This window comes from Suillus subalutaceus (genome assembly GCF_016647625.1).
Source record: "Suillus subalutaceus strain FC151 chromosome Unknown DFJ58scaffold_19, whole genome shotgun sequence".
In the NCBI taxonomy this organism is placed as follows: Eukaryota; Fungi; Basidiomycota; class Agaricomycetes; order Boletales; family Suillaceae; genus Suillus; species Suillus subalutaceus.
In genome coordinates, this window is record NW_024540268.1 from 423498 (window position 1) to 443882 (window position 20385).

Genomic DNA, 20385 nt, shown 5'->3' on the forward strand with positions numbered 1-20385 from the left:
CACAGCTCTTCCACCTTCTATATTTCTGTACGAGCTGCTCGATCTATGCGATCAACTTGAATGAAGCTTGCGAGTTGATAGCGTAGATCAGGTGGGGCTTTGTAAGCCTATGCGGCTTTGATATATCTCACACTTGCACAGATCTTCACGTTTTCATAGATATATGCACGGCCCTGCAAAGATCCTTTAGATTTCCTTCTTTGCCTCCTTCCCCACCTTCCGCTCTCTCAGCCAAAGTTTTAGTCACCCACCCACCCCCCTTTATAATCTTGCCAGCGTGTTTTGGTTTGGTCTCGTTCCTCCGTGGTCCCCTTCATCCCCCCAACCCGAGATCTGGCCTCAGTACGCTCCAGCGGCCTGCGTCTGACCTTTTCGCATTCTCAACTCAAAACGTCGGACTCAGAACGCTTTGCTTCGAACTTGAACTTAAGTTTTTCAGCAAATACCCTTGAAGGGCCACTAACTTTATCATGACCAGGGTCTAGTCTACGCCCTCGTCCTGATGAGTCTCCATAATTTGATACCCAATTGATCTGCTAACGCTTCTCCTTGCTCCTCCACAACAATTCGTGAGTCCGATCCGTCTGCTTTGTTCCCAAGGAACTTCATACTGACATAATTATACCACGCACGGATATCTGTCTGAGTAAGGTGAACGGTCCAAATGCCCGACGATGATCTCACTATCAAAGGTTGTCTGATTCGTCACATCATATACCATCACATTGCCGCCGATCCCGCGGTAAGATGTCTTTGCGACTGCTCGAAAACGTTCTTCTCCTATCTCGTACTCCTTGAGCCTTCCGTTCTCGAAGTCGAATCTTACTCACTATTTCAATGCGAATGTATTGCGCTTCGGCGTCCATGTGTCGACCTTTGAACTCAAGGCTGATTGTTGGAATGAACCCAGAAGACCAACCGTCGTGACTGAACTGCAGGTACTAAGGATCGATCTGCCAACGCCATAAAGACAAGTAACGGTCCCTGCACAAAACGAAGTCAAGTGCAGCGAGAATAGGAGATACGACAAAAAAACTGCTCCCCAGCGTGGCCAGAGCAGTATTAATATTGTCCTGTGAGCTATCGCCAGGATGGGAAATCGAGCTAATGACGATTGATCTGTATGCAGATATGAGTCCGCGGAGAAGGGGTTCAGGAAGGCTAACGCAGATGAATGAGGCACGAAAAGGTGGTTGATATGGCCAGAAACTTGGTTCATACAATTTCACGCGTCCCACAAGAATGACATTAATGCTCAAGATGTGTCACCATACAAATACATGCTAGTTAAGCACTATCGGGCCCGAATGTCAGACGTCGGTTATTTGTCAAGACCCATCCATACTTCGATACGCTCCCAAGTTCTCTGACGCATTGTTCTCCAAACTTCTCGTTTTGCGTGCACACAGTCTGAGCACCAGCCCTCGTCCTCGTCCCATTTGATATCGATCAGGGCTTGAAGTCCACAGAAAGGGTCAAACTTGTACTCGGCATAGAGCCCAGAATCGTGAACACGCCTCTCCCAAGCATCTCGCTTCGAATACAGAGACGGGCATTTGGGTAAAGTCGATGACCTCGATTCAGTACCCGCAGTAGGCTCCTTTGGTTGGTTCGGGCATATGAAAGTGCGGTCCACGCGCACCGCAACCTGCAACCAGGCCGAGATAAGATGCTCCCTCATGCGTTCCAGACGCCTTTCATCTGCGCGGCTGATTTCCTGGGGCCGTTCTCCATTGTCTGCATCAAATTCACCGTCACCAAGACCATAACCCGCCACCCGAACCATTTCATAGAAGGCTCTCTTCAACACGCTATTGATGCCACAGGTCCGCGCGAGAACTACAACTTCCACTGCATTAGATTTTCTTTCTGTGGTCAGATCTGTGACAGAAGAAGACCATGCATTCTCTAAATGTTTCACGGCGAAAGCTCGATACGTATCGAAACGTAATGCAGTTGCTGCACGAATGATAGCAGCCAAGACCGGGAACGGAGGGGGGACGAGATAATATGCCCTGTGGGTAATCAATATTATATCAAAATGAGAAAAAATAAATCCCTACATTGGGTTTTTATCGAGCTGTAGCAGTGCCTCTAAGTCTTTCGGCGTAGTATTCGACAGGTGGTACACTATCCCGTTTTCATCACTTTTTACTACGACACCGTCCATCTGCACATTGCGCTCGTCCAAGAGGTGAGAAAAAAAGATTGACTGATCAACAAGCCTAGAACGGTGGAGTTTGAAGAGCACGCCTCCAACCTCAAGGACCGTATTCCCGTCAAGGATCCAGAATTGTTCGTTTTTATGGGATACAGGTGCAGCTAGTTCCAACTTTGAACGCTTTGTAGGCCGGAAGTTCTCCATTGAGATGTCCTCTTCGCAACTGGGAACAGATTCAATCGAAGCCCTTCTCTTGCCCTTGTCGTAAGTGGGCGGCAGAGGCGTAAGAGGGGAAAGAGACATATGCGAAGGATATTCGGTCATATTTCGTGGTGTTGCAGACCCGACATGAACAATCAGGTTGGTTGTATCATTCGTGTTTCTTTCCCCATCTTCGTCATCAGAAGTAGTGAGAGAAGATATAATGGAAGAACTTGAGTGTTCGATTGGAGCCAGAGGCCTTAACTGAGCCATGTAACGCGGCCGTTTGGGGGGAAGATGCGGAATCCTTCATCACCGTTGATTTCTTCAAGAGGTCTGAAGATATATTGCCCTGTGAGCAGGCAGCAAGCACATCAGCGGGGCCTTGGACTTGACCATTCTGAAAAGTGGACTCGGCAGACTACGATGCCAGAGAATGTGCCTTTGTGACCATCTCAGATAAGGAAGGAATATCAGACTCGAGAGAATATTTCCGCTCTACCTTTGGTTGTAGACAACCCTTGGCGGAAAGATCGATGTTTGATTCTGATGGAGGGATGAATCGGATGATGTCGTATGGCGGCAGGGGAAACGGTTTGAGATTGAGAAGGCGCGCGGGGAGGTTCAGTGCGCACCCCAGTCACAGTGGAGCCAGATGGTTGTGCTTTAGCTCTAGATGAATTGCAATGGCCAGACGATATCGGTATTGACCTCGTAGAATTGGCGTCCTCTGCTTTAATATCGGATCTATTTTTTGGAGAAGTATGAACTGAAGCATTGGTTTCATGATTGTCTTCACCGCTATGGGAAGGGTCGAAATGACTGTTGCCAATGCTTTGTTGTTTCGCCGCTTTTAGACGCTGCCGTGAAGCTCGCTTATGTTCGGTATTCAGTGCTCTCATCTTCTGTTCTACTTCAGGATCCTTTTTCTTTTCAATGCACCATAGTCTTTTGCGCTCGGAGTCCCTCTTTTCTGGAGCGATGTGTTGCAAGTCATATCTGTACCGTGGCATGATAAAACTGTACACGTATTGGTGGCACTGTCACGGTGGTGTGGAAGCGGTGGCAAGGAGTAAAGCTTTTATGATTTGATTTTTCATCACTGCATCGTCACATAAATAACCAGGAAGCAGTTATTCCTCGTGATATGGTGACAAAGGGTTCTTTATTTGCCAATCTGCACAAGCCCTGCCTGCCCACTGTCAACGATATTTGGAAACTAATCCGTCTGATGCTGGCCATTGTTCTTCCGCACACTGCTATTTTCATTTCCACCATGACTCGGATGCATGAGTGACCACCTCTATCTTTGCGCTCACATCTTTGTCTCCGCAGTTGTGCACTTTGTCACCAGGAGGGCTGCGTCCTTGCCTTGGCAATGCACAAAGAGCCACTAACTTTGTCATAACCAGGAATGCATCGTCTACGCCCTCGTTCGTCTTTGCTAGTGAGCCTCTATAAATTTGATGCCCAATTGATTTGCTAACGTTTTTCCCTTGCTCCTTCGTCACGGTCTGTGTGTCCAGCCCGTCTGCTTTAACACACTCTGCTTGATACGCTCGTGTCACGCACGGATGTCTATCGGAATAAGGTGAACGGTCTAAATATCCGAAGATGATTTCACTATCAAAGGTCGTCTGATTCGTCGTGTCATGTACCTTCACGATGCCATCGATCCCGTGGTTTGTGATTGCTTGAAAACGTCCTCCTATCACATCCCACACGTGCACTCCCTGGGTGTTCCATTCTTAAGTCGAATATTACTCACCATCTCAATGCAAATGTACTTTCCTTTGACCTCCATGTTTTGACCTTTGAAGTCCAGACCAATTGTTAGAACGAATTCAGGAGACCAAATGTCCATGTCATGACTGAAGTTGCAATATCGAATCGCAGCGCAAGGCTCGAACAACTACCACTCGGACAAACACATGCCTCCGAGCTTAGCCATTCGCTAAACTTAGAGAAGCTCTGCAGGTCGTGAACGATTATCGCAGTGCTAGTCATCGATAAGACCGCCCATTAATAATCATACTCATATTTCTTTTATTCATTACGAGGTTGCAACATTTCATCATGCGACTAGAAAAAAGACTATGCAAATACAATATCGCTTCGATCCCAAACAACCAGGGGACGAACCGCCACCTCCACAATAAGATGATCCATTTCCAGGAAAGCCACGAGTCTTCAAGTTCAAGTTCGGCACGTCAAACAGCAGTCTGATGGTGGAGAGTCAAAATAGCAGCCGGTATATACGCCGTAGAAGTGTTCACGTACACCATATCTCGGGCTTGTCTGTTCAGTATCTTGCTACATAATCATTCATGACCAGGAATCCACTTGTCCATGTCACTCCAAAGTTTTTCTCGTATCTTTTTCCACGTAGCTCGTTTTGACCGGATACAATGAGAACACCAGCCTTCCTCCCCCCACGGAATGTCGATCAACGCCTGGGCACCGCACACCGGATCAAATAGAAATTTTGTGTACAGCCCAGAGTCATGGATGCGTTTGTTCCAGGCATCCTGGATGCCATATTCAAATGAACATGTCTCTGACGCAAGTGATGAAAAGAATGAGTCAGACGTTTAAAATAACCAGGAATATAGCAGTACCTTGTGATACGGAAAACTTCGCTTTCTTGTTCCAGGGGGTAGATGTATTGACTTTATCCCCCTGGCAAGGTGACATGCCAATTCGCACAGCGATTTCTGACCAGGTGGTGACCGACAGTTCTCTTATGAGAACCACGCACTTCTGGTCTGCATGGCTAATCTGCTCGAGTCCTGACTGCCCAAGGACGTCGTTGCCATGCAGACCAATCCCGCGTGTTCTGGCAAGTTCATACAAAGCACGCTTCACACCACTATTCACGTCACATGAACGTGCAAGGGCAATAAATTCCGCAGCATTTTCCTTCGGCTCGGAGGTCAAATCTGCCAGGGAGGATGTCCATGTTTGCCCAAGAACTTGAGCTGCCCAAACACGATACGTTTCGAAGCCCAAGGCAGTCGCAGCACGGAGAATGGGGGCGAGAAACTGATAATGGGGGAGGTTGAAAGTAATATTCGCTAAAGATAGTCAGACTGATCCATGCAAAGATAATGATATACGTTACATTGGGTTATCATCAAATTTCAAGAGAGCCACGAGGTCGTCCACCGTAGTAATGTTACCGAGGTGGTATACCATCACCTTGCCATTATTTTCCACCCACACAATCGTCGTTATTAGGGAAATCATCTTTGAGGTTATGTTCAAGAAGCTGTGCGAAGAATGAAGACTTGATGACCAGCCTGGAACGATGAAGCTTGAACAGCACCCCATCAACCTCGATGAGAGTATTGGCATCCAAAATGTAAAAAGTTTCGTGATTTTGAGCGGTAGCGCAATCAGATCTAGCCCGCTTGAGAGGACGTCCTTGGCCAGGTTCACTGCTAGTCGTTCCGGGGGCCCCTCTCTTTCCTTAACCTTGCAATAATTCTTTGCATCGTCCTTGTTCACGCATGCGGAAGTTGTGCAGTTATTTGAGACCTTCTGAAGAGCTGTTGACGCCTGCTCCATGTCAACGCTGTTGATCTGCATGCTCAACGGTGGTGGCTTGGAGCTTGAAGGACCGTGTGTAGATAATATCTCCTGATCCAGTTGGATAGGAGAGTCAGCTGCTTTGAAATTACCTGTGCTTTCATGCGGGGCTACACAAAACCGGTCGGTTCAGGAAGCTCAGTGCTATCAAGAGTGGAAAACGAGTGGACGGAATCTGCCCTTGGGAGGGGGTTGTACATCTCTTGATGTTTCTGAAAATTTGAGGGGCTCGCCGAACACGATAGCATCTTCATGGACATCACTGCATTGAAAGAAGACGACCATTATAACTTAGCTAGTATACCTTTACACATGTGAGACTTTTAGTATTTAGTGAACAAAGAGTAAATGTAACTTACGAGTAGATTTCAAAGCTACGAGCGCTGTGTGTGGTGAGTGTTCTTGATGAGATTCTAGCGCGCGTCAGTCGCTGAGATCAGAGTGACGTTATCCATCATGATATTACGTCACGCGTTGCTAGAATCATGTGATATATATAGTTTGAAGTAATAAAGCACAAAATAAAACAGCTCTCCCATGCCCGTTGAACATTATGACGGCCTGAGGTAGGCTCGAGACCAGCCTGGACTACGTCAAGATTCCCACTCTCAAAGGACGTACATCAGACTGGTCACGAGTCTAGGCTTGAGGTACATGTCGCCCTATCTCCCTCCCTCCCTCCCTACACTATCCATGTCTCTCTACACCTCCTTCGCAGTTGCAGGCGCAGGCCCCACAATCGGTGGCCGTATCGTGAAGGCAAGATTCAATAACTATTGATTGTATTTCCTCAGTTTATCTGACTGTTTACTAGGCTTTGCTTGAGCGAGGGCGCGTCAGTAGTTGCTCTCGCTCGACCCTCGAGTACATCGACAGCAGCCCACTCCTCGAGGGCGCAAAGATTGCCACGGCCGACTATGCTGACGTCAAAGCAGTCGCCTCCATTCTCCGCGAGCATAAAGTGGAGGTCGTGATTTCTGCATTGGCATACGGCGCATTACCTGCGCAGTCTACTATCGCTGACGCTGCCAAGGAAGCTGGTGTAAAACTTTTCGTTCCCTCATGAATTCGGTCTGCCTACGGAGGGAGGCAAGGGTGGTCACCTGGTCATCAAATCACAGTTTGCTGGTGAGATTTTTTATTTTGTGCCTGGTTTAGTTGGAAGTCGTTAAACGCTCGTGGTATTGTAGACTACCTGAAGTCATTGGGCATTCCTTCAGTGCGCTTCTATGTAAATACTCGTTTATCCCATACATCTGGCAGAACTAGTAACACCTTTTGACACAGACCGGGATGTTCATGGAGTTCCTCCCACAGTTCGCTGGAGTTGACACCGGGAAGTTCATGGTCCTTGGCAAGGGTGATGCTTCCTTTTCTACCACTGCCTTGGAAGACGTTGCAGGTATTGTGATAATCATTTTTCAATGATCATACATAATGACATGGGATACAATCTAGGTTTTACCGCTCACATTCTTACATCCCTCCCACCGGCTAAACTCCATGATGCTACGTTCCGCATCGAGGGAGAACGCACATCCTTCAATAAAGTTGGCGCCCTATATGCATCCAAGAATATTGCAGTAGAGCATGTCACCTCCCTTCCCGAAGGATACGTTAAGCAGACTCTTTTGCAAGGCTTATTTGAGCAGGGCCGAGGCAGCTCCGGGTGGGACAACTACGCCGACAAGGACATCCCGGAGAATGCTCATAGCGGTAATGCACTATGGCCTGGGCACCAGTGGAAGAGTGTCAAGGATGTGTTGGAATTGTAGAACTCGAGGGCTGCTGCTGGTTCATCTGCATCTTGAGTCGTTGTATCACAAGCCCTCTCTAGTCTGAGTTGCCCTCAGCCGTCTTTACGTTCAACCGTTCGACATACATCATTCTCTACATAATATTTATCTAGTGTGAATGACTTCTGAAAATGTACGAGTATGCCTAAAGACTGCACACTAGTTTGCCACCAAACCCCCACTCTGCTGTGTGCATTGGTCACTCAAATAAGATGGCATTTCAAACTGCTGGATTTGGCTCGGTAGACTCGCAAATTGCATCAACAGCCCTGCAGCCATGTGCCAGCCAATATGACAATGGAATGCCCAGAGCCCTGGGTTGTCGGTAATGAAGCGGATGGCGATCCAGCCATAGCCGGGAAGAGTCAATGTGTCGCGTCTCGGCGGGTTGGTCGTATTGAATTGCGACACCCCAGACTGGTAATCGCCATCACCTTCACCAAGAATCCAGAATACATGCCCATGAAGATGGAATCTACACGGTGCGTTAGTCACAAGAGACTAGGACTGATGTATAATCAACGGCACATACGGGTGGCTAGCATCATCGTAGTTATTCAAGATTAAGTCAACGACAGTGATATTATCATTGGTAATGACAAGTTGGCTTGAGTCGAAGGTAGTCTGGATCCCGAGCTTTGACATCTGCAGCAAGGTAGGATTCGTGCTCTCTGCTTGCCAACTCGTGCTGTTCATGAATGCCAGCGTTTGCGTTCCGCCAGATTGAGTTGTTTGCTGAAAAGACATGAAGATTTGAACGGTGTCCGTGCTATTGGGTGGGTTCATGGCAATTTGGGGTACAATCATTGTGCTGTTGAGGTCGAGACAAAGGGAGGGGAATGCGTCCGACCAATCCTGGGTGTTTGGTGTCGTTGGCGAGGCACCGTATGTCATCGTAGCCAGCACCATCGTGTTGAGGTTTGGATTACTGAGTTTGTAGCAAGTGGCCTGCATCTCGGCGCGTACGTTGTACGATCCTGCTGTCTGATTTGTCGTCAAGATAACAGAGTAGCGCTGTGCGACGTGTATAGGGACACGGTGCACATCCACAGGTACAAGAGATGTCCCGTCTGCTTCAACAACGCTCAGCACGTGCGAGTCTACGCTGAACATGAACTCCGTCAGTGAGCCCATATTAATGAGACGAAGCCGATAGCGCAAATTTGGTTGAAGATCGAATGAGGAACCGTTCATCTTGCCGTTGATGAGACCGCTATCCGGGGGAGGTTCTGCTCCAGGGTTAACTCCACCATAGTTGGAGCCATCGATTCCAGCAGAGCTCAAGTACTGAGTGAGTAATCCGGAAGACATCACATCATACCAATCTAGAAAGAGAGTCGCCCTGAGAACACAGACAAAAAAAAATACCGATACGAACCCCGAAAGTATGACAAGCGCCTCGCGGTCATATTGGCCATAAATAGGCTCGCTGAGAGAGTGAATTATAAGTGGACCGTAAATGCCATCTGTGTACCTTGTTTTGTTCACGTTAGCCTCAAAAGGAAACCACCATGTGCTGCAGATGTTTACTGTGTAGATGCATGGGCATGATACCAGAACGTTCCGTACTGGTTCGGATTAATGGTGAAACGATAGGCTAAATATGTTAGACTCGTGGAACGTGGTCACAAGAAGTAAACCTACTAAAATTCATTCCCGGAGGAATAGGGCACTGAGTGATACCGTTGGTACCATCCATGTAGTTGGTCCCGTTTTGAAGTTGACCATGCCAGTGAATAGTGGTGCCATTGGGTAATTGATTGAAAACATTAACCACAAGCTCATCGCCGCTGTTCACCTCAATAAGAGGGCCAGGGAATTGGTCTAAAGTTCCAAAGTCAGTGGGATCATCATCATGTATGGAGTAACGTGGCGTACTGTTCACCACTAACATAGTTCTCTCGACACCATCAGGTGAACCGACTGCTTCAGATATGATGAATTCGTAGTATCTGGTTGTCGTTGTGTTCGTAACAACAAAATTCTGATCCAGGAGAAATGAAGAATTCGTCGTGACATAGCTCAAGTTCGACGTTTTCTTCAATCCCAATCCGAGCCCCAAACCAAGAGCCAAAGCGAGCACGACCACAACGGCGCCAGCTATCCCGGTGATTATGAACAACTTGCGACGACCTATTGGAAATTCTAGTTGGAATAAAATCAAACAGTTGCGACGCAAGTCCACGAACCACTTTGCCTGGTGGGTGTAACGCGGGCCTCGTTAAAGCCAGATCCTCATGGTCGCTCGAGCTACCCTCCTTCGAGGGTGACACCACGGTGGACATCGTGAAAAAAAGGATGTCGGCCCCTGAGGCGCTAATTCACTCTATATGGGCTAGAGATTCGAGGATGCACGTTCGTAAGGACTATTGATGTGAAGACAGGCACGAATCAGTGGTAAAGATATCCATCTGTATGATGGGATTCTAAATAACCAAGGATGATCAATTTAGAACGTTCGCACACGATACGAGTCCACCCTCGAAGTCCATCTGCCAGGAAGATTCGGTCCGCTTAGCGGCTTGGAATTGCCAGCTTGGAGAGCGCCAGCATTCTTTCCGCAAACGAAGAACCATTACATAATCAAGTTGGACGTGCCGATGACATAATTAGATGGCAACTTCCTTGAAATCATGGCTGAAAAGTACCCATGGATGTGTTCCACGGACTGAGAGGTGGGTGCTACGGGGCATGCGGTCATATGCCTAACGTATTTAAGGACGAAACGTTTGATACCGCGGAAGCAACTCGTTTGATTCTGTATGCGCTCCATTTAAGCCCCACCCCGGCTCCCAGGTCCCTGTCAGTGTGTGCTCGGCAGCCTGCAGTCTGCGTGCCATGCGCTTATCTCCATGTCTAAGTCTACTCTTTGCGATGCGGAAAATACTCTCTGAGACGGATCAGCGGCACGGTAGCGACGAGACAACATTACTGGTGGATGAATTTATCAATCCTTCTCTGAGTTTGACTCATCCGTTTGCTCACGAACAACTCTACACCGCACTGTCGAAAGTACGATGTCGGCGCGCCATTCGGTCGAACACTATTTGAGAGAGAAGAGGAGAAAAGGCACTAACAGCAAACGTAGTGTACAAACATCTCTTATTGTAATTCATGGTAAACGTTCCAAGGCGAACAGATTGCTTGTACACGAACGATAACATAAGATTGGTATTGCAAATGATTGTATAGTCCAGGTAATTAATGACAGTTATAATCAATATCCCATGCAACACTGAGATCGTTTGCTCCGAAAGTAGACCCAGAATTCAACCAAATCGTCCTGAATCTCTCAGCACCAAAGGTTTCACAACACGGTTCCAGTTCTCTGACCAAGAACCCCACTCCCTGTCATCACCTTCTTGGTGTTCGTGATTATGGACATGACGCTCGACATTGAGCGGTACCTGTAATGCTCGTTCCAGATTTTTCCGTAAAGAATCAAGTGCAGGTGACGAAGGAAAAGAAGTGAGGAGGGTCTATGATGCGTAGTCAGTCTTCATCTATATCGTAGGGGGGATGGGTCCTACCTCCAGATGCTCTGCGAGCTGAGACGCATTCCTGAAAACCAGGCCATTAATACCGTCTCTGACAAGCTCTGGAAGGCTGCGAATGCGGCTATCAATATGACAGAGGTCTAATCACGCGGGTTCTCACCATGCAAAATCGAGGGCACAAACGGGGAGTCCGCATCCGAACATATCAACGATTTTCATTGGTAAATCGAGCGCGGACGAACTTGAGTGCAAGGATATGCCCAAGTCAGCAGAGCCTAGATAAGATTGGTGAGCGAACTTGTGACCATGCGCGAACGGCTTACCCAGCAAAAGGGGATAGTCTTCGGCTTCAAGCCATAAACTGGTGCACCTGACATACTGCCAGTCTTTTTGCAAGAGCTCCACTTCTGCCATGTATCGTTCTTTAAGCGGCCCTTTGCCTGTGATGACCATCCATATGCGAGGCAAGACTTGTCGTTCCTTTGAATCGTGTTTTGATTGCGAGTTCTCATAATTCGTAAGATTTACTTCACGAGCACGAGACTCGTAGAGCTTCAATGCCTCCAAGAGAATGCCAAAGTCTTCGTCTGGTGTCCATGACGTACTGCTCACCAGCAGCGCTGGGCGATCTTTTCGAAGACTGGGCGAAGTCGGGGAGCTAGGTGCGTGAGAAGCTGAATACGGTAGGAGTCCAAGTATTTCGGTGAATTGGGTCGTATATGGCGGCGACGCACTGGGGAGAAAATCGACAAGTGATGGCGATATCGAGCGTCCAAGCCGTATGAAGAGCTACATCAAAGGTGTCAGATACCACTGGATATCAGAGTCACTTTTGTACCTCATGGACTTCTAAAGGTAGACACTTGTGAAAGTGGCTGGGTGGACGATCATGCAAGACCGCCTTGTGTCCTCTGGAACCAGTAATTAATCATAAGTTGATATTGTAGACAATCAGACAAACATCAAACCCCATTCCTGCTCCAGATGGTTTCGCATAGCGTTTGTAACGAAGAGGTGAGCGTACGCAGAACTGCCGAATATGATCTCAAAGCTAAAGGAGGATGGTAAAGAACGCTTGGCACAAATGATGATGAACATACCGTTTCGCGATATTGACGAGCAGATGTGTCTCCCCCAATCTCAATGTGAGAATGCTATACCCGAGGTTATGCCAGTCGATGATCACTTTGCTTCCCATTATCCCTCCGACAAGCCACACTAAAGCGAGAGTGGGAATACTTGGGGGATTCTGCAAAAATATATTCGAGCGCTGAAGGTGGCAGCCACATTTATATTCATACCTGCACCATGATAAACTCGGGCGGGCGGGGTATATCAAAGACTAGCGTGTATAGAATGGTGGCTATCTGATATAGAATTTTGATCGGAGCGGCTAGAACGAAAGGAATCCGCGTAACAGGTGGTGGTGGTTCTGACAAGTAGGACAACCTGATATTCGAGAGGGAGGTTAGCGAAAGTATCGGCTTGGAGCCTGACTCGGACGTGTCGAATGTCAGTTTGAAAAAATGCGATACCAGCAGTTCTCACCTTCGTATCCAATGAGATAGGTGTCAAATTCCAGCTTCGCAAAGCTCTCTGCATGGTACATCATTCGCGGGCTGCGTCCCACATCGCCTAACACGAGAATGGCGACTGAGCGCAATTTCGGGGTTTGTCGCACCTTCTGGAAGACATTCACGACAAGGAACACCAGAAGCGCAAAAAAAGATAATGCTGCGAATATAAAGAAGTCGTGAAAATCGCGACTCTTGTTTGCTATCATCGCATTGGAGCCTTGAGCACAGCGAGCAGAAGGGCATACACGACACAGCCACCATTGACAGCGACCTTAGTAAGTTAGTAGTAGGCGTCTACACATCTTGACTGCTTTATCCAGAGTACACAATCGACGAGAACGCATAATAGTACTATTGCCAATAGATGAGGAGACAGCCTGCAAGAACGTTGCCATAGACGTTTGTGGTGGGCTGCTCCTCTTAATATCCTTCTTGCCTTGTCTATAATACAGACAATAAAGTATATTTTAAAATATATCTATATGAGTGCAAGGGAACGATGACCAGGGAGCTTAGTGATTGTGAATGTGAATGTAAGTGTACATGAATGGGTGAGGATCAGTGATAGCGTTACAGGACGGGGGATGGTGGCTGTGCATGGGTGTGGCCTGAGGCCTGAGGCGTCAGCTGGGTATTGGGCAGACGAGAAAGTGGTGAAAGGTGGTAGTAGGAGATAACGAAGCGATGAGGATTTGGGAAAGACAGTTGGAGGTGGCGAGAGATGGGAAGAGGTGGGAACCAGTGCGGTTAAAGGCAGCAGGTGGGTGCAAGAGGTAACGGGCGGGGTACGGGTATATTTGCACCGCGCCTCCAACTGTACTTAGAGGCTCCCTCGACTCATCAACGCACGGATTGCTGAATGCATGGGCGCTAGAAACATTCGAAAGAGGTCGTTGTGAAGCTGGACACAGGTGATAGCTTCAAGCTCGTGATTGAGCCGACTGTGGAGCTTGGAGATGTACCTATACACGTAGGTCAGGCACCAAGTCGCGAAATCGCAAACAAACACACCTGCGCAAGTCTCTGCCCTTCGGATAAAACAACAAGGCAAGACTCCAGACCCTTCAAACACCACTGCCTTTCAAGCCAGGAGAGGGAGTGATAATCCCAGAAGAGTTTAAATACATGTTTAAACCCGTCGTCCCATTGGTTCGGAGCTTGCGAGAGATGGAAGGCCCAGTTTTGACATGCATAATTGAGAGCGCCAGATGTTGCTTGACTCTGTTCCCGTGCTTCTTGTGCGAATGCCACAAAGCCGCTCATAGCACGTAAGATCCCCGTATCTGGCGGAAGACGACCATGTGGTGACGCAGAGGTGGAGGCAGAGGTGGAGGCAGAGATGGAGGCAGAGATGGAATGATCTCGGGGGCCTAATGCCAGAAACGCCGGAAACATCAAGACATCGGACAAGCTCCCGAACTGCTCGATTACTTGAAGAGCAGGCAGCATGCGCGATCCTGGGGTGATTGTGAACTCTCTGATGGCTCCGACTGCGCTCGAGAATTCTTCCATCGCTGCCCACACAGACGCTGCAGGAGTTACTTGCCAGTCTCGACCATCCTGGGTCTGCAGCCAGGAACGCCCGTCTTCAATCTGTAGCCATTCTCGCCCACCCTGGGACAGCAGCCAGTTTGGCTCGCCATGATACCGGACATTGCTGAACTGGTTTAACCTCAAGGCTTCCGTGATCAGGAGCGACCGCGAGGCTTCTGCCATCTGGTCCTGCAGCCAGGTTCGCCTGGCTTGAGTTTGTAGCTGCGTTGGCCTAGCTTGAGTCTGCAGCCAGGTTCGTCCAGGTTCGGACCGTAGCCACGTTCGCCCGGGTTGCGACTGCAGCCACTCCCCGCCCACTCGGCATCTGTAGCCACTCTCGCCCGCCCTGGGATTGCAACCACTCTCGCCCCGCCATAGGACTGTAACCAAGTTTGCCCGTCCTCGGACTTTGACCACTCTCGTCCCCCCGGCGTATACAACCACACTTGCCCTGGCTGGCTCTGTAACCACTCTCGCCCAGGCCGGGTCTTCAGCCACTCTTGCCCACCCTGTAACAGCAGCCACACCCTCCCGCCCTGGGTCTGCAACCAATCTACTCCACCCTGGTCCTGCAACCAGTCTCGTCCTGCCTTGTCCTTCAGCCAGGAATGTGCGTCCTCAATCTGCAGCCACTCTCGCCCATCCGGGGTCTCCAACCAGCCTAATCCTTCCTCAGTCGATAGCCAGACTCGCCCGCTCCTGTTGTGGAGCCAGCGTCTCCCGGCCCGGGTTGGGAGCCAGTCCAACCCGTCGTGGGTCTGCAGCCATCCCAACCCGTCCTGAGTCTGCAGCCAGGCACACCCGCACTGGGTCTGCAGCCAGTCTTTCCCGTGCTGGGTTTGCAGCCAAGCACGTCCATCCAGGGTGTCTAACCAGAATAGTAGATCCGAACTGCGATCTCCCTGAAGCCATAGCAAACCCATAAGAACTTGTATTGACTCTGGTGGCTGGACGACGAAGGCTAACGACTGCTTTAAGCTCTGGGGGTCATGGGGTTGCGTAGCTGGACTGTGCTTCTTCAATTCTGAGAGAGCATCAAGGAGGGCTGTGCGTCTTGGAATGTCTCGTATTATCAAACGCAATGAGGATTCACCGAGTAGGGAGTGGGGTGGTATGATATCTTGTACTTCAGGAAGGCCGCAATTGGATGGGTCTAAAGCATAGTCACGAACAGACGAGTGAAAGATATTCACGGGAAGACGGCTGTCGATAGGAATATCTATGATTGACCGTAAGCTGCACCAGCGCTGTCTCAACATCACTGCCCTGACCCGGGCCGAGAAGTTTCGAGATTTGCGAGATAGTTAGAGGGTCTTCAAGGGCAGCAACAATGGACAGATGCAGATATGACCGCCTGGGGTTGGCACAGGTGGAAAGGATATGATCGTATAACTTGTACACTTCGGCTCCTGGCAGAAAGTCGCACTTTGATTCGAGCATGAGCTGAAAACGATCGCGGGGATCTTCATATCCATCATTGACGATAAACTTGATCATCGTAGACGCCACGATGAAACGTCTGCCCGCTCGGCTAACAAGCCGCATAAATTGATCCCTTGTTGGTGGAGGGACATCGGGATGGCGACCTAACAACTGTCTGAAGGAATGTTCCAAGAAAATGTAGATATCCCGGTCAACACCTGTGCCGTCTAACGAGATAGTGGTACCCCCTGGTATCTCGTCCACAAGGCGCACCTCTAATTTCTGAATAGCCTCACGGATATGCGCTTCCAAGCGGCTTGTGAGCAGGACATGGATTACGGGGAGGTTGGGTTTACGAAGAGCTTGGCCAAGTAGGGAGATGAGATCAGCAACCTCGGTTTCGGATGTGCATTCATCAATGGCGTCAATAACAAACACCAAAGACTCGCGCAGTCTGAAACGGAGCCTCCAGAGAGGTTGGAGAAACAGCGCATCCATCTGTTCGGGAAGTGACTTGTCGGGGCCTAGAAGAGCGGGATTCTCGCGTATAGATTTTTTCAGGTCCTCCAGGACACTTGGATAATTGCTAGCAAGCTGATAGGCCAGCGTGGCAAAAAAGTAACCAGTCGTGCAGCGTTTTAGAGTGCTTGCGCGAGAAGAAGAAAGTTCCTGCAAGCCGCCTTTCGTTAGTTGTGTGGTCCGCGACTCTCAGAGCTCTCATCCTCTCAGCTACAGTGAATGCAACAGCGGACTTTCCGACGCCTGCCATACCATGCAGCCAGATCAATCGACTCTCTCGGTTGTCAAATGATTTGAGTAAATAATTGAGAACGTCCACCCGGGTCCCTTCCAAACATTTTGGATGGGGCTGGCGTTCGGGGGAGTCATATTCAGCCCCCTTGACAGCGACCTGGGACAGATTCTCCCAAGTGCCTGCAGACGACGGAAGACCTGTTGATGAGGTCAGAGAGAGGGAGAACGAAACAGATAGATACTGACATAGATTTTTGATTCATACACCAATGTTGTGACATAGATTGTGTGATGGAACGCAACTAGACGGGTTCGGCAGCGAGGTTAGATGTCATATGAACAGCGGTTATCCCGGGGTGCAACATACCCTGTACGAAGACGCAAAACCGAAGGATCGTGGCGAAAAGATTGAGCTATGAAGTGATGGCCCACTGATAGGATAGTCCAAAGGTTACTTGGGTCTAGGACGCGAGTGTTATAGGAAGTAGCTAGGAGATAGTTGAAGAACCTCGGGAGAAGCGAGGAATTAAGTGGAATGCAAACAGCTGTAATTAAATAAGGGGGCGATAACTTCTCTCGAAAACAACACGGTCCGGTCCGTTTGCGGGCGTGACGCTTCGGCAAACGCCGTTTCGTCGGATGACGTGAGCGACGAACGTCTTTCTTGCTTCGATCGCGGTGGCGCAGACCCCCGGAACCGCAACAGCGTTCTGAACGGTCGTTGTGTGTTCCTCGTCGTCCGTTTCCTCGATCGTCGGCCCCGCTTATCTTGCTGTATGTTTTTTGCTGCGACAGGACGGTTGCTGACCTGGCTGCCTCCAGATCTCACGCAGACTCGAGTCGGACTCGTCTGCTAACCCCTCTGCTGTCACCAACCAAGGAGGCCTGCACGTTGGCGGAGCCCTCATCCTCGTTGCTGCGTTAGTCCTCCTCATCCTCCTGGTCACCTACCACTGGTGGAGGCCGAGCATCCCCGTCAATTCTTTCTGTGGCTGCTGTCTTCCGCCCCCCCGCCGCCGGAGCAGGTCAAAGGACTGCGCCGACATCGTCGTGATGACCTCCCTCAACCACACTGCCGCTGCCGCCACCACTCACCTCACCACTGCTGCCACGGTGGGCTCCGTCGCTGACCACGACTCGTTCTGGAGTGCTGGTGCTGGCGAAGTCGAGCATGTCGAGTCTGCTGAAGCGCCCAGCAGAGGCCGAGGAGCTCAGGACTCACCTGATGCGGACCACGCCCTGCCCTTCCCACTTCGATTTCGACCAGATGGTGAGCCCGAGGTCCAGTACATCTCCATGTGAGTCGTCTGTCTTTCTCCAATTGCCATCTTCTATTTGACTGACTCGGATGAATGCCACCATGCTAAGCTCCAATATGAACGTCAAGACACTGAAGAAGCAGTGCCGCCAGCTTGGACTCACCTCCACTGGCACCAAGTCCGTGCTTTGTGAGCGGCTGGAAGACTTCAGTCGAGACCGAGATTCATGGGATAGGTGCGTGAATAGGGCTCGCTTCAAAGGCACAATTTTGGCTCACCTTGGTTATCATCCTTCAAGGCTCCGGCCAGGGGCTCACAGAGCTCACAAGGGCCCACGAGTGGGACATTCGACAAGCAAGGCCAAGGCGGGCCGCATGAAGCAGTCAACCCAACGCCGCACCCAGTTGCTGCTTGGTACTGAAGCAGCCCTCACCTCTGCTCCTGCTGCCACCACCAGCCGCTCAAAAGACATGCGCACGCAAGATGAAATTGCAGCGCTACTGCCCTGGGTGAGCCCCTGCCTCTGGCTCCCTTTCATATCTGATGTGTTCGTTGAGCAGGCCGATGCCATCAATAGCAAGTATCCATATGCGTTGACGGATGGCACACCTGAAGTAGCAAGCACCCCGTCTGCTCATCCTAGCACAACTGCTGACAGCACCAGTTCTTTGCGGCATTCTGCTGATGCCCTCTTCGAAGATGCCATCATCCAGAGCGTGGGCACGAGACTCGTTGGGATTGTCCAAGACGCCCTCCTACAGCCAGGTGCTAGATCAACTAGCACCCATGAGGCTGGTATTGACGAAAACCCAGCGGTAGTGTTTTTTTGAGGTCCACATCAAGTTCTCGTGAGCTGACCGATGTTTCAAACAGGATGCTGTGAGTGCCGTGCCACCACCACCACCACCACCACCTATGCCAGAGCCAGTCAGTGACAAGCTGCGCATTGTCACGCTCGGGGATGGCACCGTCCTGAAACTGGCAGATGCCGAGATTCCAGACCCCCCTGCCATCAGCTTCGTGAACAACATCTCACGGCTCAACAGCATGTGGGATGACCGCACAGTCCACTGGGAGGGGGAGTCTGTCATGAATATTCAAGGCCACCCAATCGCACTTGAGTACTGGCCCTTGCTGTACCGCTATGGCCGTGATCATCAGTGGAAGGGCACGAAGAGTAAGTGGACGGACTGGCGGGTAAGTGCTGCTCTTGAACCTCGGGCCTGCTACCACAGCTTGCTGATGTGCTCTGCGCCCTCGTTTCTGTTGCCCAGTATGTTGTTGAACGCTATCGGGAAGGCACCGAATCGCAATTCTGGGAGGAGTTCAGTGCTGATGGCAAACGCATGACTTATACTGCGATCGTCCAGAAACTATGTGTCAAGCGCAAGACGGTCCTTGCTGCAGCTGTTGAGCATGCTCGCAAAGAATATGGTGACGAGTTCGACGATCTATTCACATACTGGAAGGGTGGAGAAGAGCATGTGATGGTGAAACCATCAGCGGTCGCTAAACGATTCAATGAATTGGCTGGTGGACATGTTCATGGGTGCCACGAAGGACAGTAAATACTAGGGCTATGCAACTAACTTTTCATACGTACAAACTTTCAAGTTGAATGAAGGGCACATTTACTATCAGGTCCGCGTTTTTCAACAGTCTGGTGACTCTGGTCAGCCTCTATAGTCTGCGGAACCCATAGGTTTGATCTGAGTCGGTCACGTCTAGTACACGGAGAAAAATTAGTATGTAAGCACATAAGGGGCAACAGCAGCAGCATTAGGGGCAACATTATCTCTCTCTCTCTTACACGCCACTTCGACACCACGCTCAAACACACCCAAGGTACTGCTCGATTTTCATTTCTAATGAAGGACCAGTGCACTGAATCAGCACTAGCCTACAATGACAACACCATTCAAAGACTATGCCAGCGAGACAAGCAGTACTGCTGCTGTTGGGTCGAAGATCTCAGACACCGACATTCACAGCGGTGACATCATGCACTTTGCCCGCCTTGGTTTTGCAGCATCCATCAAGTTCCTTGCAGAGCAGCATGGTTTTAATGAAAGCATTGTTCAGAACGTTTACAAGCAACTTAAAGATTATGCTGAGGCAAGGGATGTCATCGAGATGATGCGAGATGATGCGGAGGAGCGGGCAAGTAGAGGAGATCTTAAAGCGAAACGAGGATGAGCCCATCGAAGAAAGGGATGAGAGCACAAAAGCAGACTCGGAGGACGTGGACGTCAAAGACGAGGAGGATTAAGTGGGCATTGCAGCATGATCTGTAGCAAGTATACAAGGTGTTTTGTTGATATAGTAGGCCTACAACCCAAATCATCAGGAGACTATGTCTCCACATCCTCGGCTTCCTCGTATGCGCATCTGTTTGACACTGAGCTGTAAAATGGGGTCAGAGTGTCTCGTCGTAGGTTGAGTAGACTGAGGTTTGGGTGGCACATGGGTGAGAGTGTCTCGTCGTAGGCTGAGTAGACTGAGGTTTGGGGTCAGAGTGTCTCGTCGTAGGCTGAGTAGACTGAGGTTTGGGGTCAGAGTGTCTCGTCGTAGGCTGAGTAGACTGAGGTTTGGGTGGGT

At 49.7% G+C, this 20385-nt stretch overlaps 7 protein-coding genes across 7 annotated transcripts; 1 reads left to right on the top strand and 6 right to left on the bottom strand.

The window, feature by feature from the left end:
• Positions 1-486: 486 nt before the first annotated feature.
• DFJ58DRAFT_838656 (uncharacterized protein) lies at positions 487-866 on the bottom strand (the record flags this gene model as incomplete). Its single annotated transcript, XM_041392472.1, has 3 exons — positions 487-610; positions 633-808; positions 831-866. 3 exons carry the CDS (start codon positions 864-866, stop codon positions 487-489), a joined length of 336 nt encoding a protein of 111 aa, XP_041247492.1.
• A 439-nt stretch (positions 867-1305) lies between these two features.
• On the bottom strand, positions 1306-2365 carry DFJ58DRAFT_699273 (uncharacterized protein; the record flags this gene model as incomplete). Its single annotated transcript, XM_041383545.1, has 2 exons — positions 1306-2015; positions 2064-2365. 2 exons carry the CDS (start codon positions 2363-2365, stop codon positions 1322-1324), a joined length of 996 nt encoding a protein of 331 aa, XP_041247493.1. The 3' UTR covers positions 1306-1321.
• Positions 2366-3494: 1129 nt separating this feature from the next.
• Positions 3495-4226, bottom strand: DFJ58DRAFT_864760 (uncharacterized protein; the record flags this gene model as incomplete). The annotated part of the gene is made up of 4 exons (XM_041394138.1): positions 3495-3908; positions 3935-3962; positions 4021-4095; positions 4131-4226. The coding sequence occupies 4 exons, from the start codon at positions 4224-4226 to the stop codon at positions 3628-3630; spliced, it is 480 nt and encodes a 159-aa protein (XP_041247494.1). The 3' UTR covers positions 3495-3627.
• A 179-nt stretch (positions 4227-4405) lies between these two features.
• DFJ58DRAFT_771549 (uncharacterized protein) lies at positions 4406-6357 on the bottom strand. The gene is made up of 6 exons (XM_041389153.1): positions 6310-6357; positions 6121-6254; positions 5516-6060; positions 4981-5404; positions 4643-4919; positions 4406-4584 (listed from the first exon to the last, which is right to left on the bottom strand). The coding sequence occupies exons 2-5, from the start codon at positions 6233-6235 to the stop codon at positions 4684-4686; spliced, it is 1320 nt and encodes a 439-aa protein (XP_041247495.1). The 5' UTR covers positions 6236-6254; positions 6310-6357; the 3' UTR covers positions 4406-4584; positions 4643-4683.
• A 286-nt stretch (positions 6358-6643) lies between these two features.
• DFJ58DRAFT_714759 (uncharacterized protein) lies at positions 6644-7725 on the top strand (the record flags this gene model as incomplete). The annotated part of the gene is made up of 6 exons (XM_041384056.1): positions 6644-6703; positions 6765-7004; positions 7036-7078; positions 7141-7181; positions 7238-7352; positions 7409-7725. 6 exons carry the CDS (start codon positions 6644-6646, stop codon positions 7723-7725), a joined length of 816 nt encoding a protein of 271 aa, XP_041247496.1.
• A 180-nt stretch (positions 7726-7905) lies between these two features.
• On the bottom strand, positions 7906-10031 carry DFJ58DRAFT_724457 (multi-copper oxidase laccase-like protein; the record flags this gene model as incomplete). The annotated part of the gene is made up of 6 exons (XM_041385110.1): positions 7906-8221; positions 8279-9220; positions 9277-9343; positions 9391-9570; positions 9625-9879; positions 9932-10031. The coding sequence occupies 6 exons, from the start codon at positions 10029-10031 to the stop codon at positions 7906-7908; spliced, it is 1860 nt and encodes a 619-aa protein (XP_041247497.1).
• An 826-nt stretch (positions 10032-10857) lies between these two features.
• Positions 10858-13064, bottom strand: DFJ58DRAFT_771554 (glycosyltransferase family 33 protein). The gene is made up of 9 exons (XM_041389154.1): positions 12792-13064; positions 12545-12735; positions 12344-12492; positions 12205-12294; positions 12082-12154; positions 11567-12032; positions 11404-11518; positions 11277-11352; positions 10858-11225 (listed from the first exon to the last, which is right to left on the bottom strand). The coding sequence occupies exons 1-9, from the start codon at positions 13024-13026 to the stop codon at positions 11016-11018; spliced, it is 1605 nt and encodes a 534-aa protein (XP_041247498.1). The 5' UTR covers positions 13027-13064; the 3' UTR covers positions 10858-11015.
• Positions 13065-20385: the final 7321 nt, after the last annotated feature.